General features: G+C 41.4%; 1 protein-coding gene across 6 annotated transcripts in view; it reads left to right on the forward strand.

The window, feature by feature from the left end:
• OSBPL1A (oxysterol binding protein like 1A) overlaps positions 1 to 13,297 on the forward strand; it is a 213,259-nt gene that overhangs the window by 141,146 nt on the left and 58,816 nt on the right. For all 6 annotated transcript variants that reach the window (XM_043889695.1, XM_043889696.1, XM_043889699.1 and 3 more), the window contains one exon: positions 8,381 to 8,537. In XM_043889695.1, the coding sequence (XP_043745630.1) occupies positions 8,381 to 8,537 (157 nt within the window). The remainder of the gene's footprint in view (positions 1 to 8,380; positions 8,538 to 13,297) is intronic.

The raw sequence follows: 13,297 nt of genomic DNA on the forward strand, positions 1-13,297 counted from the left end.
ACTTTGGCCCCAAACATCTCAAACTCCAAACAATGGAAACTGGACTTGTCATCCTGACCTGCCCCCTTGTATATGGCCTGTCTTGGCTGATGACCTCCTTGTCTAACAACCGTGCAAACTATAGATGTGAAAGTCATCTCTTACCTGCTTTCCTCACATCCTCCCCATTTCTGAGTATCTAGTTGTCTTCTTGTCTGTTTCTCCCCCAGTGTTCACGGTCAGTGAATCCACTAAGTTACGGTCATTATTACAGTGGCCCTGTCATGCTGATGCATCAGAAGGTGAAAATGTTGGTCACTCAGTCGTGTCCCAATTCTGAGATGCCATGGGCTGTAGCCCGCCAGGCTCCTCTCTCCATGGAATTCTCCAGGCAAGTATACTGGAGTTACCCACTCCAGTATACTTGCCTGGGGATCTTCCCAACCCAGGGATCAAACCCAGGTTTCCTGCATTGCAGGTGGTTTCTTTACCGTTTGAGCCACCGGGGAAGCCCAGAGATATCTGTAAAGTCTAAAATGGGTCTTAACCTCTCCCTGACAGAGCATCCAGTGGCTCCATACTCCGTACTTACAGGGTCAGTACAAACTCTGTGATCTGACCCACTTTTCAGCTTCATCTCTGATGACCACATCTTTTCCTCCTGGCTGCCCTCCTCTCTAGCCATGCCAGATATTCTTGGACACACACCTTGTTCTTTCAGGCCATTGGACTGTTTGCTATTCCCCTCACCCCGGGTATTCTCTTTCCTTGCCTTGAATTCTTAGTCATCATGGCAGCTCAAATGCCATCTCTGCATGGAAACTTCCCCTGGTTTCCCTAAGAGTGACTTCTTCAACTCTTCCCACAAACACTTTGTGTAAACATTTGTTTACTTGTGTGTCTTTCACTAAACTGTTTCAGCAACAAGCCCTTTACCTGGTATGTGGTAGCTGTTTGGTGAGCGTTGATTTATTAAACTGAAGTCACATGAAAATACTTCATTTTTGTTTTTATGAATTACTTTGTAACTGGTCCTTAGTTCTAGAATTATTTTCTTTGTAGAGTATATGCGTAGGTGACCTTGAAAATGATTTTAAGGATGTCAGCAAGACAAATGGGGAGCTCCGAATTTAGTCATCCAAAACAGACAAAATTTGTAATAGCCCATACACCACATTTTGAATAATTCCTCATCTGCAATTACATGTGCAGATTTTGCAAGCTGCCAAAAACAGTAGTAGATTTAGTTGCTTGGGACAAGCCAGTCCTTTTAGAAAAAAGTCTGTGGTAATCAACACTATACTATTTGGTTCATTTTGACCTTGCGCCTCATTTGGGGAGGATATGTCTAGAATGGCTCTGACTCTTGTTGCTTGCTGCCAAGATTCTGTTTCAAGCTTTTGTCACTTCCTCTGTAGGTTATTGTAGCAATCTCTTGGCAGCCCCTCCTGGACTCATCCTGATTCCTGATTTTCTGTTTACAATATATTTTGACTGTGGTAGACCTCATTGATTTTCCTTGTGTCCTTTGTATTTACTATGTTATTTTTTAGTCTATAAAATTGTATTTTAAAGCTGAATAAACATTTGGCACCGATAGTTTCAGGTTGGGTTACTTTGGGTTACCTTGGACATTCTTAGAACATGCCTGGTTCTTGGGGAAACCATAAACAATGAAGGTATTAAATTGAGTGTGTGTGCCTCTTGACCATTTCCTTAAGTAACGGGGAGGGGTTATTTGGACAGTATCCACAGTCTTCCACATCTTGCTCCTTTGTACTGTTTGTTCTCAAGCTAGCTTTCAAAGGTCATGTTAAAACAATGTTTATCAGGAGAAGGTAAGAGTCTTGGCTTGTTTCTATTGTTAACTTTGTGACCTCTTCTTTCAGCCTTTTAATAGGAATACCTCAAAAAAAGCAGCATATAGGTAATGATCCTCTTAATCTGAAGGTTTTTTTTTTTAAGCCACTTTATTGAGATATGATTGACATACAAATTGTACGTCTTATACAACTTGATGAGCGAAGTTTCAAAGCCAGGTTAACCTAATCACAGCCATTGGCTTCCAGGCTGTTTGGTTGAAAGGGGATAGTGTTCAATCCAAAATGTGTTAGAAATAATTTTAAGTCCCCATTTGGACAGAGCTTTAAAGATCTGGGCCATCAGAGATTTGTAAACAAGCTTTCTACTTGTTTAGACTATTAATAGTCTAAGACTATTGATTTAATTGGGAAGTTAATCAGGCAGAGATTTTGTCTGCCTTAAGCGTTTGTACATAGACTAGAGCATTTATCTTGTGGGAAATAAAAGGAAGAGTGAAAGACTAATTTTGTCAGAAATCTCACTATGGATTGTGTTAAGATTTCTGCTACTGTGTTTACAAATACACTGTATAAAAATGCATCAAGATTGTGCTATGTCCATGTGGCTTTGTTTCGTTGAGGTGAGAGATGACAGGACGAGAATATAGCCCACACACCTAGCATGATAGATGTGTGGCTTTGGCTTGACAGGTTTTTGTTTGCTTGATTCAGTTTTGTCTTGGTTTTATTGTGGTAAAATATGCATAATGTATGGGCTTCCCTGGTGGCTCAGACGGTAAAGTGTCTGCCTGCAATGCGGTAAAGTGCTGGCTGCAATGCGGGAGACCTGGGTTTGTTCCCCGGGTCGGGAAGATCCCCTGGAGAAGGAAATGGCAACCCACTCCAGTACTCTTGCCTGGAGAATTCCATGGATGGAGGAGCCTGGTAGGCTACAGTCCATGGGGTTGCCAAGAGTTGGACATGACTGAGCAACTTCACATACATAATGTATATGCCATTTTAGCCATTTTTAAACATGTAGTTCAGTTGTATCAAGTACATTATTGTGCAACCAACACTGCCATCAATTGGCAGAACTTTTCCATCATCCCCCAAATGAAACTGTACCCGCTAACCAGTAACTCCCCACCTCCCTGGCCCTGTTTGTTTTTAAAGCATGTACAGTACTCTGTTACTACCGTGACAACCATATGACACATTAAGCACAGTCTTTCCAATGCTTGATACTTTCCTCTAAGGCATTAATGTGTTGCCCAGTAACACTGAATGATAGATAATGTCTGGTCTTTTTGATATTTGTATGTTCAGGCAAAATTGAAAAACCTGATGTTTTAAGATTGAATTATCACCTTAGTTGCACTAAAATCTGTCACTTGGAGATTAATCTTATAGGCAGGCTTTGCCTTCTTAATCAATAAACCTCCACAGTGGCTGTGACCTCTTTGCTACTTAGATAAACATGTTTGAATTTCAATATATCTGAATCCATGGGTCTGCAAATGAAATGATGCTTTGCTGGAGGCAGGTTGGTATGACTCATACTACGAAGGCATAGAAGTTGAGGTTGGCTCCCTGTTGCCAGTGAGCTTCCCAGGTAGCTCAGAATCTGCCTGCCGGTGTAGGAGACTCGGGTTCGATCTTTGGATTTGGAAGATTCCCTGGAGAAGGAAGTGGCAACCCACTCCAGTATTCTTGCCTGGAGAATCCCATGGACAGGGGAGACTGGCGGGCTCCAGCCCATGGGGTTGCTAAAGAGTTGGACACGATGTAACAACTAAACAACCACCTTATTGCCCACAAAGTAAATCTAAGCATGTAGTCCTACATACATAGTCCTGGAAGTCACTGCGTTTTTGAACTTTTATTGAAGTGCGGTTGTTTTACAGTGTTAGTTTCAGCTGCACAACAAAGTGAATTGGCTGTCCATATACTTGGATTTTCTTCCCGTTTAGGCCACCACAGAGCATTGAGTAGAGTTCCCTATGCTATGTAGTAGGTTCTTATTAGCAACTGAGCTTTTTGTTCCCAATCAACAAGTTTTTATCTCAAGGACACTGTGAATCACGTTATTGGTCTCATTTCCTTCTTTGGCTCTGGAGCTAGAATGCTTAGAGATGACCTGGTGATTTGCTTCTAGCAGGTGTAAGAACCTCATGGCAGGTACTGGGGTAACTACCCCATTCCTACCTCATTTTTTACCCTCCTTGTCCCACTGCCTGCCCCTGATTTTTGTTCACCGTGAGTGGTCAACTTCATGGCTGAGTCATAGCTTCACTTCCACCCAGCCGCCCCATCACCACTCCTTTCTCATGTCGTCCAGTCCTACCTCCCCGAATGTTCTGTTCTCCCTGCCGTGGACCTTCCATTCCCTTTGCTCAGAACAGTTCCTCTGTTGTAACTCTCTCCCCCACCCCAACTCTTACTCCTTGTCAGCTTACTCAGCTCAACCATCAGTCACAATCTCCTCTAGACACCTGATCCCTCAGTTGGTGAACTTGGCTGATACCGCCTGTGTGACCCATTGCCCCCATGCAGACTTCTGTTCCAGCACCAGGAAAAAAATTCACTGAACTCACGTGTTCACAAAACAGTCTGTCTGCTCAGCCATGGACAGGGACCAGATCTTACTATTCCTTGAATCCTACCATGCCTTGCACAAGACAAAGAAGAAGAATGAATGAAGCAGTGTTAGATGTGGTAGATGAGTCACCATAAGAATTTACGAATGGTCCCTGGACTGACTTTGCAATATGGAGGTAGTTGCTGACCTCTGCTAGAGCCCTTCAGGGGAAGGGTGGGCATAGCCTGATTCTGTTAGAGGGAGAAGGAGGCTGGGAGCATGGAAGAGAGAAGTAAGGGTTGGGAGGAGGAACAGAGAGAGAGCCTAGGAGAGGGGGCAGAAAGAGGAAGTCAAGCGGAGTGATCAGAGTCTATACTGCCATCTGAGAGAGTGTCTCTAGGGGTAAGCACAGTGCTCCCAGGCTTGGGTGAAAGTGGTTGGTCTCCAGCTGGTGTTCAATATGGTGAAATCTTATTTTGAGTGAAGTCTTTTTTTTTTTTTCTTTTAAGTGAAGTCTTTACTTCACAGCAGCTCTTTCTTCCTTACCTCTTCTTTAGTGTTTACTGTGTATCTGCTTTTTGTTAAGAATTTTCTCTTGAGGTAGATTTGTCCCCGTCTTATGATTTGTATCCGTTCAATAGCAAATACAGTATCCTGTGCAGAGTGATGTTCAATAAATGCTTGAAGTTTTTGCTTCAGTGCGTTTTGGTTTTCCTGACATTTAAATTATAAAGTAACAATGCATCGTGAATAATACTAACCAATAAAGGCAAAATTATTTTATTTGGCACTTGAAATTTTTTTTTCACATGAAACAAATAGGAATATGTAGAAGTGAACAAACCACCCTGGTCTACCCGCCAAGACCACTGTCACCTCTTTGGTCCGGGTTGTGCTCATGCTGCTTCCTCTGAAAACTCCTCTCTGAGCACAACATTCATTGTTTTGAGACTTACCTGCCATACCATTGTAGGCAGCTAAGGTGAGGGGGGCTGGTGCCCAAAGGAAATGAACCGAACTGGGTATGGCTTTCTTGACGTAAGAGAAGCCATTCTGGGCCTAAGCTGTTTTGTGATCTAAAGTGAAAGTGAAAGTCACTCAGGGTGTCTGACTCTGTGACCCCACGAACTGTATAGTCCATGGGATTCTCTAGGCAAGAATACTGGAGTGGGTTGCTATTCCCTTCTCCAGGGGATCTTCCCAACCCAGGGATCGAACCCAGGTCTCCCGCATTGCAGGCGGGTTCTTTACCAATGAGCCCCAGGGGAAGACCTAAGCCTGGGCGAAATGCTTGCCCTTGAGCAGGTCTCAGTAATTAATGATCAAAGGGAACAAAACAGAACTGTTACCAGGCAAGAGAAGTTACATACAGTAACAAATTTAATGAATCAGTTGTAAAGACTCCCAGTTCTAAGCCAGAAAGATAAAGACCAATACAGTATACTAACGCATATATATGGAATTTAGAAAGATGGTAACGATAACCCTATATGCAAAACAGAAAAAGAGACGCAGATGTACAGAACAGACTTTTGGACTCTGTGGGAGAAGGCGAGGGTGGGATGTTTAGAGAGAACAGCATCGAAACATGTATATTATCAAGGGTGAAACAGATCACCAGCCCAGGCTGGATGCATGAGACAAGTGCTCAGGGCTGGTGCACTGGGAAGACCCAGAGGGATCGGTGGAGAGGGAGGTGGGAGAGGGGATCGGGATGGGGAACACATGTAAATCCATGGCTGATTCATGTCAATGTATGGCAAAAACCACTACAATATTGTAAAGTAATTAGCCTCCAACTAATAAAAATAAATGGAAAAAAAAAAAAGACCCAGTTCTGTTTTCAAAGTAAACATGAGCCTGAAGCACTTTGAGCTCTTTTATAGAATTCCAACACCCCTCCCTCTGCCTTGAGCCCTCAACCACAAGATCAACTGGAACCTAAGGAAAGATACTCTTGGCCTTTTCTGACCCTCCTAACTTCAGTCAGCTGAAGCTTGGGCTCTTGTCAACCTTTGCCCCAGTTCTGTGCAGAAATTCTCCTCTGCTCAAGACCCCTTCATGAATAGGCATGCACTGCCCAGGCCGCTTCATGCAGATGCGTGCACACTTAACCTGAAAACTTTCCTAGTTTTGGTGTTGGGGAGACATTGCCTTGGGAAAGATCCCTGGTGTTTTCTTTATTTGCTGCAGTTAAAAAATCCTTCCTTCTCCTGCTCTCTGGCTTGGTTGTCTCTTTCTGCTTGATAGCCCCTGAGAGATGAACCCAATTTTTGAGAGATACCACCTCTCCTGTATCCTTTGCCTGCCCCAGCAAATGGACTATTCCCCTCTTGGCCTCACCGTGCCTAGGACAAACTTCTGTCACTTCACTGTTCTCGTTTGGACAGATTACCTGTTTACCTGAACCAGACTGATTTTTCTTTAAGGCAGAATAAAATTAATTTTTTTTTTTTGCTTGTATCTTAGAGTTGTAAAATGGTAGCCTGATTTTTTTTTTTTTTGGTCTTAGCATTATGTTAAAAGTATTTTTCTATTTTATTATAATTTTAGCAGCTGCTTATTTCATCAAAGGAATGACTGTCTCCTGTCACTGGCTATGCAGGTTTTCAGGGTTTTGCAATAAAATGTTACTACCTGCCAAAATTGACAATGAAAAAATAAATGTCCCTTAAACTTAACATTAAAATATTTTTCATTGCTATAAGGTGTACATCAGGACAAAGCTATATTTACAGAAAATAAAGATAACTTCCCTAGTACTGAGTTTTTTGGGCAGATAACTTGCAGCATTCAGAGGACCCAGAGTTCAAGGTGTGGTATGCAACTGCAGCTATCCAGGAGTTGTTACTAATCAATTCTAATGTGATCTGAAGAAGGGCCCATGATTTGGGCTGAATTGCAGAATGCAGTAGTGGGACAAGAAAGTACTATTCCTGAGCACCATGATACATACTAGGCAGATGGGTGAAGCTTTTATTTAAATAGGGAGTTTGCTTGCATGTATGTAGGAGGACTTCCCTAGAGCAGAGGACAGTTGTGTGTACGGTCATCTGCTGAAGGGATAGTTGCACGTTATCTGGAATTGACTTATTAATATAAACGTAGGCATCTTTTAAAGTCTCTTGGAGATTGAGTGACTGCTACTTTGAACATTATGCAGAACATTATATATATATGCATATATATATATGTTATGTTTATATATATGCAGAACGTTAAAGAGTCAGAAAACCCAACTAATAAACCAGGAGCGCGTCAGCACACTCGTTAACCCCATAGTCCTCCTTCCTCATGCCCAGAGCACCCTGGAGATGCTGGAAGGAAAGGAAGGACGTGCATATGCCTGAAAACTATACCATATTGTATGAAAAGAAGTTGTCCTGCTATTCCCAATCAGGCACATGGCTCCACACTCAATACATAGGCAGTTGGGAATGTGGCGTTTTCATTCCTAAAAACATCTGCCTCATAGTTAGATTCTCTATGGCTACTTCAGGCTGTTGCTCTTGAGAATTTAAGTAATATAAAAACCGGAAGTGTTTTTTTAAGTATCTGAAAATTACCTTTGTACCTCTAGTATCATATGAAATGTACACTTTCCCCAAGTACAGCCAACTGTAACTTTTTCTTTATATATGAATTTTTAAAAAATGCTTTTTCAAAGTTATGTTTAAACTGCTTTGAAAAGGGAAGGGAGAAAACAACTTTTTTTAGGGGGGACACCACTAAATACGATTTCCTAAAGAATTAGGTAATCTTTGTAAAGTCTCTTTTAATGTATGAAATCTGTTTCATTGTAAGTTTATATAATCCTGTATCCGTTTTCTAAATCCCCTTTCGCCTTACTGGGTGCAGGTTCTCTGAAATCCCTGAGGAGGTGGTAACGGCTGGATTGTTGAAGGACAAAGTAGGCTGCTTAAGTTTCAAAGCCTGATGCATGAAGGGAGGGAATCCATTGTTACGGCAGCCTCGCACCAAAGCCCAGTTCATTGACTGTGAACCTGCTCTGCCACAGATTCCGAGTCCGAGGGGTCCCTGAGCAGACTGGAAGCAGTGACGGCGCACTCCTTTGACGAGGAAGCAGAACCCCTGAGCAGCAGACAGCACAGAATGTCCGAGGGCAAGGACTGTGGTGGTGGAGACGCGCTCTCCAATGGCATCAAAAAACACAGGTAGGAGGGCCTTTCTCAGCCATCACTGCCGCCTCTGTCCTCAAGTGCATTTGGGTTTGTAAACCAAAGTGTGTGGCTGTCTCCTCGTTCTTTTGCTTTTTTCTCTCTGCTGAACATTGATATTGCTGTAACACCTCAAGGAAAGGATTCAGCTTAAATACTTTGTCCATTTATAGAAAGAACATCATCAGTTGTCTTTGCAGGAACTAAGCGCAAAACGTGGTTTTTGGCTCCCATGATTTCAGGGGCCCGTAAATCCTTCAACTGGCTATTTAGAAGGGCTCTTCAGAGCTCCCTACTGAAAGTGATGCTGGCTTCCTTTTTTTGAGCATGCATCTTTTATGACTCTGCCTCTCAATGCTATTTTAGTTTCTTGTCATTTGATCTTCGTGTTGGTTTTATTAAGAATGGATGGTAATATTGCCTGCTTATTGAAACAGTTTAGTTACATTTAAACAAAGACTTTTATTAAGACCTGGGGTTTGTTGAACATAGCCCTTTAATACTGTCTAATAACCTTAGTATTGTTTTTTTACTCCCTTGATGATTTAGTCCTAGAGATTGTCTCAGTTTAATGAGGTGTCACAGACACTCGAGTTCTCTGGTTTCACACAAGTTTATAGGCGCAGTGCCTTGTGTATATGCTGGTATTCATGGGGTACAATATTTTATGAAATTGTCAGTGAAGACTATATTCTGTTGTCATTGTAAAAAGCACTTTTGTTTTAGTTGTTAATTTCTACCTGATAGTTTTTTACTGTTGTTTAATATTTATAGATTTGTATAGCTTTAACTTCATTTCTGTATAGGATTCTGGCTACCATTGGTCTCAACTCTTGTACTGAAAAATGGTACACAGCACTTTTGATGTGTATGTATCTGCCCCATGTTAATGAGGAATGTTTTTTCTTTGTACTTATTTGAAAAAAATCAGTGAGTTTTAGAAAACAAACCAGAGTTTTCTTTTGTGCAGTTAGAGGGTGTCCTCTAAACATGCTCGTTGATGGTTATCTTTTGATGGAGGTTATCACGGCAGATGTTGTCGTGAGCCATGAGGGCCCGTCCCGACTGTGCTGCGGTTGCCGTCCTCTCCTTTGTGATCTGGGACTCGGTTCTGGGCAGGCCATCAAGTACCTCAGTGGAAACCCAGCAGGCTCAGTTTCCTGGTCTCTACAGAGAAGACAGCCTCTAACTGTTCAACATACATCATGACGGTCTAGTGACAACACAGGAGAAATCTTTGGAATGTTCCAAGAAGTACACAAGTAGTCGATAGAATTGTTAAGATCTCGGAAGGAACGCTGTGCTTATTAGACGCTGTCAGAGCCTGTGACTGAAGGGGGGATTTCTTGGCTTTTCAAAAGCCCAGGAGCCTGTTTGTGTGTGTGCCATAATGCATCATAACAGGAGTTATTTTGCATCTAACAGCAATTTATTATATTAATACTGTATTCACATAGCCTGTGTTGTCTCTTATTACATAGTCCAACCCAGACTGGCACAGATGTGGAAGTCTCTCCCCTTAAACCCCCTCCACCGCCCCGTCTCCTGCTGCACTTGGAATCACCTTATCTATTTCACGTTCTTAGCCAACAGAAGTACTTAGGCCTTCCTTTCTGTAGTATGGATTATGGAAACAACACATTCCCCCCAAATATAACATATGAAGCCACTGCAGGCCCTATTCCTATTCCTCTCTGGGGTGTCAGCGTGGAGTCCCTGGGAGAGTGCCCGCCCCAGGGGCACCACTCGCTGTAAATGACCTCTTTTACCTCTGTTTACTCTCGTTCTCCTCAAAAACCATCTGCGTAACTCTGGAGAACCTCTGCCCTCTTGTTTCCTTTCCCACCCCATTATCGCAGGATGACATCATGGAGTGCAGTTTGAAAAACCTCTGACCCAGAGGTTAAGGCCTGTGTCATGGTCATTTAATGTAAAACAAGGTATGCCAGACTCACTGAGTTTATTTCTGTGATAATTAACATAGAGATATTATGGATCTTTGATCTATCCTACGTGATGATTACCACGAAAATAATTCATCTGTTAACTAGGTAAATTAAGTCATCTCTTTAAATAAAAATTTGGACTAAATGAACTGAGTTCTCCTCTCACTCTGAAAGTCTTGTGATTGCTAACTGAAATCTTGAAAACATGGTTTTTCTACCATATTGAAGTTTAGGAAACTTACACAATGTCTTTTGATACGATTAGACTTGGGGGAAAAAGGTATTTTATGTTTTTTAATTCACTCTGAATTACTGATGGGCTGTGTACTCTGCTGGGCATTGATCTTGTCTGTGGTTCTGTGAGTGTCTTTGGGCTTTCAGGTTAGTTGTAGAGAAATATCAGCAGAAAGAATCAGAGATTGATTTAAGACCTAGAACCAAAAATACTGTGGAGATGGAAAACATACAAAATAAATGCTTTGTTTTGATGGCACTTTCTTTTTTCCAGAAAATACGTTGACTTGCCTTGTGGAAGGTTAGCTTTCACCATACTGGTCAGGTTTATGTTGATAGGGCTTCTTGTCATCTCGGTGGTCTGTGTTCTGTGGGATCAGTTCTCTAGTCTTGAGCCTAATTTAGTACACTTATTCTGAGCTCTCCTCTTTTAACTTTTTAGGAGTTTGACCTAAGTTGGCATAATTGGTAAAGATACTGATATTTATCTAATCTGGATATATATAATGTAAAAGATTATATATACTATAGTATATATGTATATATACTATTGTATATATATACAATGTATACAATGTATATATACTATTATATATATACATACTACTTAATGTAGAACAGGTTAGTAAGAATCTGAAATATTGGATTCATGTAATGATGCTTTAAATGGTATTCCCAGTATTACTAGATTAAAAGATAAAAACCTATCATCATCCTAATAAAAAACATTCAATGAAATTAGTCACTCATGATTAATAAACATTAGCAAATTACAAATGGAAGAAAACTCCTTTAATCTGGTTAAAAGTTGGAACAAATAAGTACTTGATAATGAACTATAAAAAACAGTTCTTTTAATTTCAGGAATAAGACAAGGATGCCTGCCATCACCTTTTCTGTGCATCATTGATTAGAGGCCATAGCTAGGGACATAACACAGCCCCCAGACTTAGAAATAAACAGGACCGTAGATGTCTACAGACAGATCATTGTAGTTACTATGAAAGTTTGGCAAGGTTGCTTTGCTGCAAAGTCAGCTAACTATTAATACATTTCTGTGCACCATCAACAGAAACTGCAGTTAAAACTGGGGGGTGGGGTTGATTTTAGAGTATTTATTAAAAAGTCACTTACTTTGAAATAAATACTGAAAGATATAAAACTTATCAAGAAGGAAAAGTCATTGTCATAAGTTTGATTTACCAAATTGATCTATAGACTCAAACATGCTTTTAATTAAAGTTGCACTTTTCCTTGGAAGTTGAAAAATGGATTCTGAGCTATATCTTTGAGCTCAGAGGGCTTTGAGGAGCCAAGATACTGCTCAAGAACCTGGTTTGAGGGAGGGAAGGCATTTGCCAGACTAAATGCCAGGTTGATTACAAATCTTGAGTGCAGAATTGTCCTGCAGGCAAGACTGATCTGAAGAATGGAAGTAAAAGGTCCGAAGACCCAGACATAGAAGAAAACCTGGTGTATATGTAACAGAGGCAGCATAGCATATCGGGGAGGGAAAACATGGACTGTTAGGTCAGTGCTGCTGGGAGAATCATTCAATATAGGAAAAAAAGGAAATGGCCCTCTATTTCACAAATATAATTTAAATTCTAGATGAACCAAACACAAATCTGTAAGACCATAACTTAATAAAATTTTCATAAGAAAATGTAAAAATACCTTTGCAATTTTAAACTACAGAAGGGTTTCTTACAACAGAAATGTGATAGGAACAAAGTTTTATCTGACTAATTAACATACTTGTTCTTGATGTGTTTACCTGAATAAAAGCCTTGCATTCTTTCATAAATGTGGCCAAGAATCTTAAATGTTTAGTTTGCTGAAATGGTAGATTCAGACTCCAGACAATCCCTTGGTTTACCCTTGGTTTATCCTTCATGACTGCTTTAGAATTATTAGGTGGCTGAATAACAGCTGTTTTCTGTGTGTGAAGAATATCCTGACATGTTGAAGTCAAACAAAAACGTTGAGAATATAAGCTAAGACAGTCTGCCAAGAAGTAGGGTTATACTGAGAAAATGTTGTTAGTTGTGAATAAAAATTATTCAGCTTCCGATCCATTTTATCAGTAGTGCAAACCCAGCTGGACTTCCCTGGGGGCTCAGCAGTAAAGAATCCATCTGCCAAAGCGGAGATGTGGGCTGAGTCCTTGGATTGGGGAGATCCCCTGGAGAAGGAAATGGCTACCCCATTCCAGTATTCTTGCCTGAAAAATCCCATGGACAGAGGAGTCTGGTGGGCTACAGTCCAGGGGGTTGCAAAGAGCGAGGCATTACTGAGCATACACACACACACATAGAGTTACTAGCAAGTCAGCCCACTCAGAGGCCCTCTGGTAACCTGGGCAGAAAAACACCCTTGTTTGTCAGGAAGTATTTGGGGTAGCTCCTTGTTGTCATGTAGTGACCAGGGGTCTAGAGACACCTAAGGACCTAGGGGTAAGAGCCTTGCCCAGAATTAGCCAGATACAGGGTAGTGCCTGGGGCTTCCCAGCTGGCGCTAGTGGTAAAGAACTTGCCTGCCAATGCAGGAGACACAAGAGACTCAGGTTCCATCCCT

The sequence above is a fragment of the Cervus elaphus genome, chromosome 27 (genome assembly GCF_910594005.1).
Source record: "Cervus elaphus chromosome 27, mCerEla1.1, whole genome shotgun sequence".
In the NCBI taxonomy this organism is placed as follows: domain Eukaryota; kingdom Metazoa; phylum Chordata; class Mammalia; order Artiodactyla; family Cervidae; genus Cervus; species Cervus elaphus.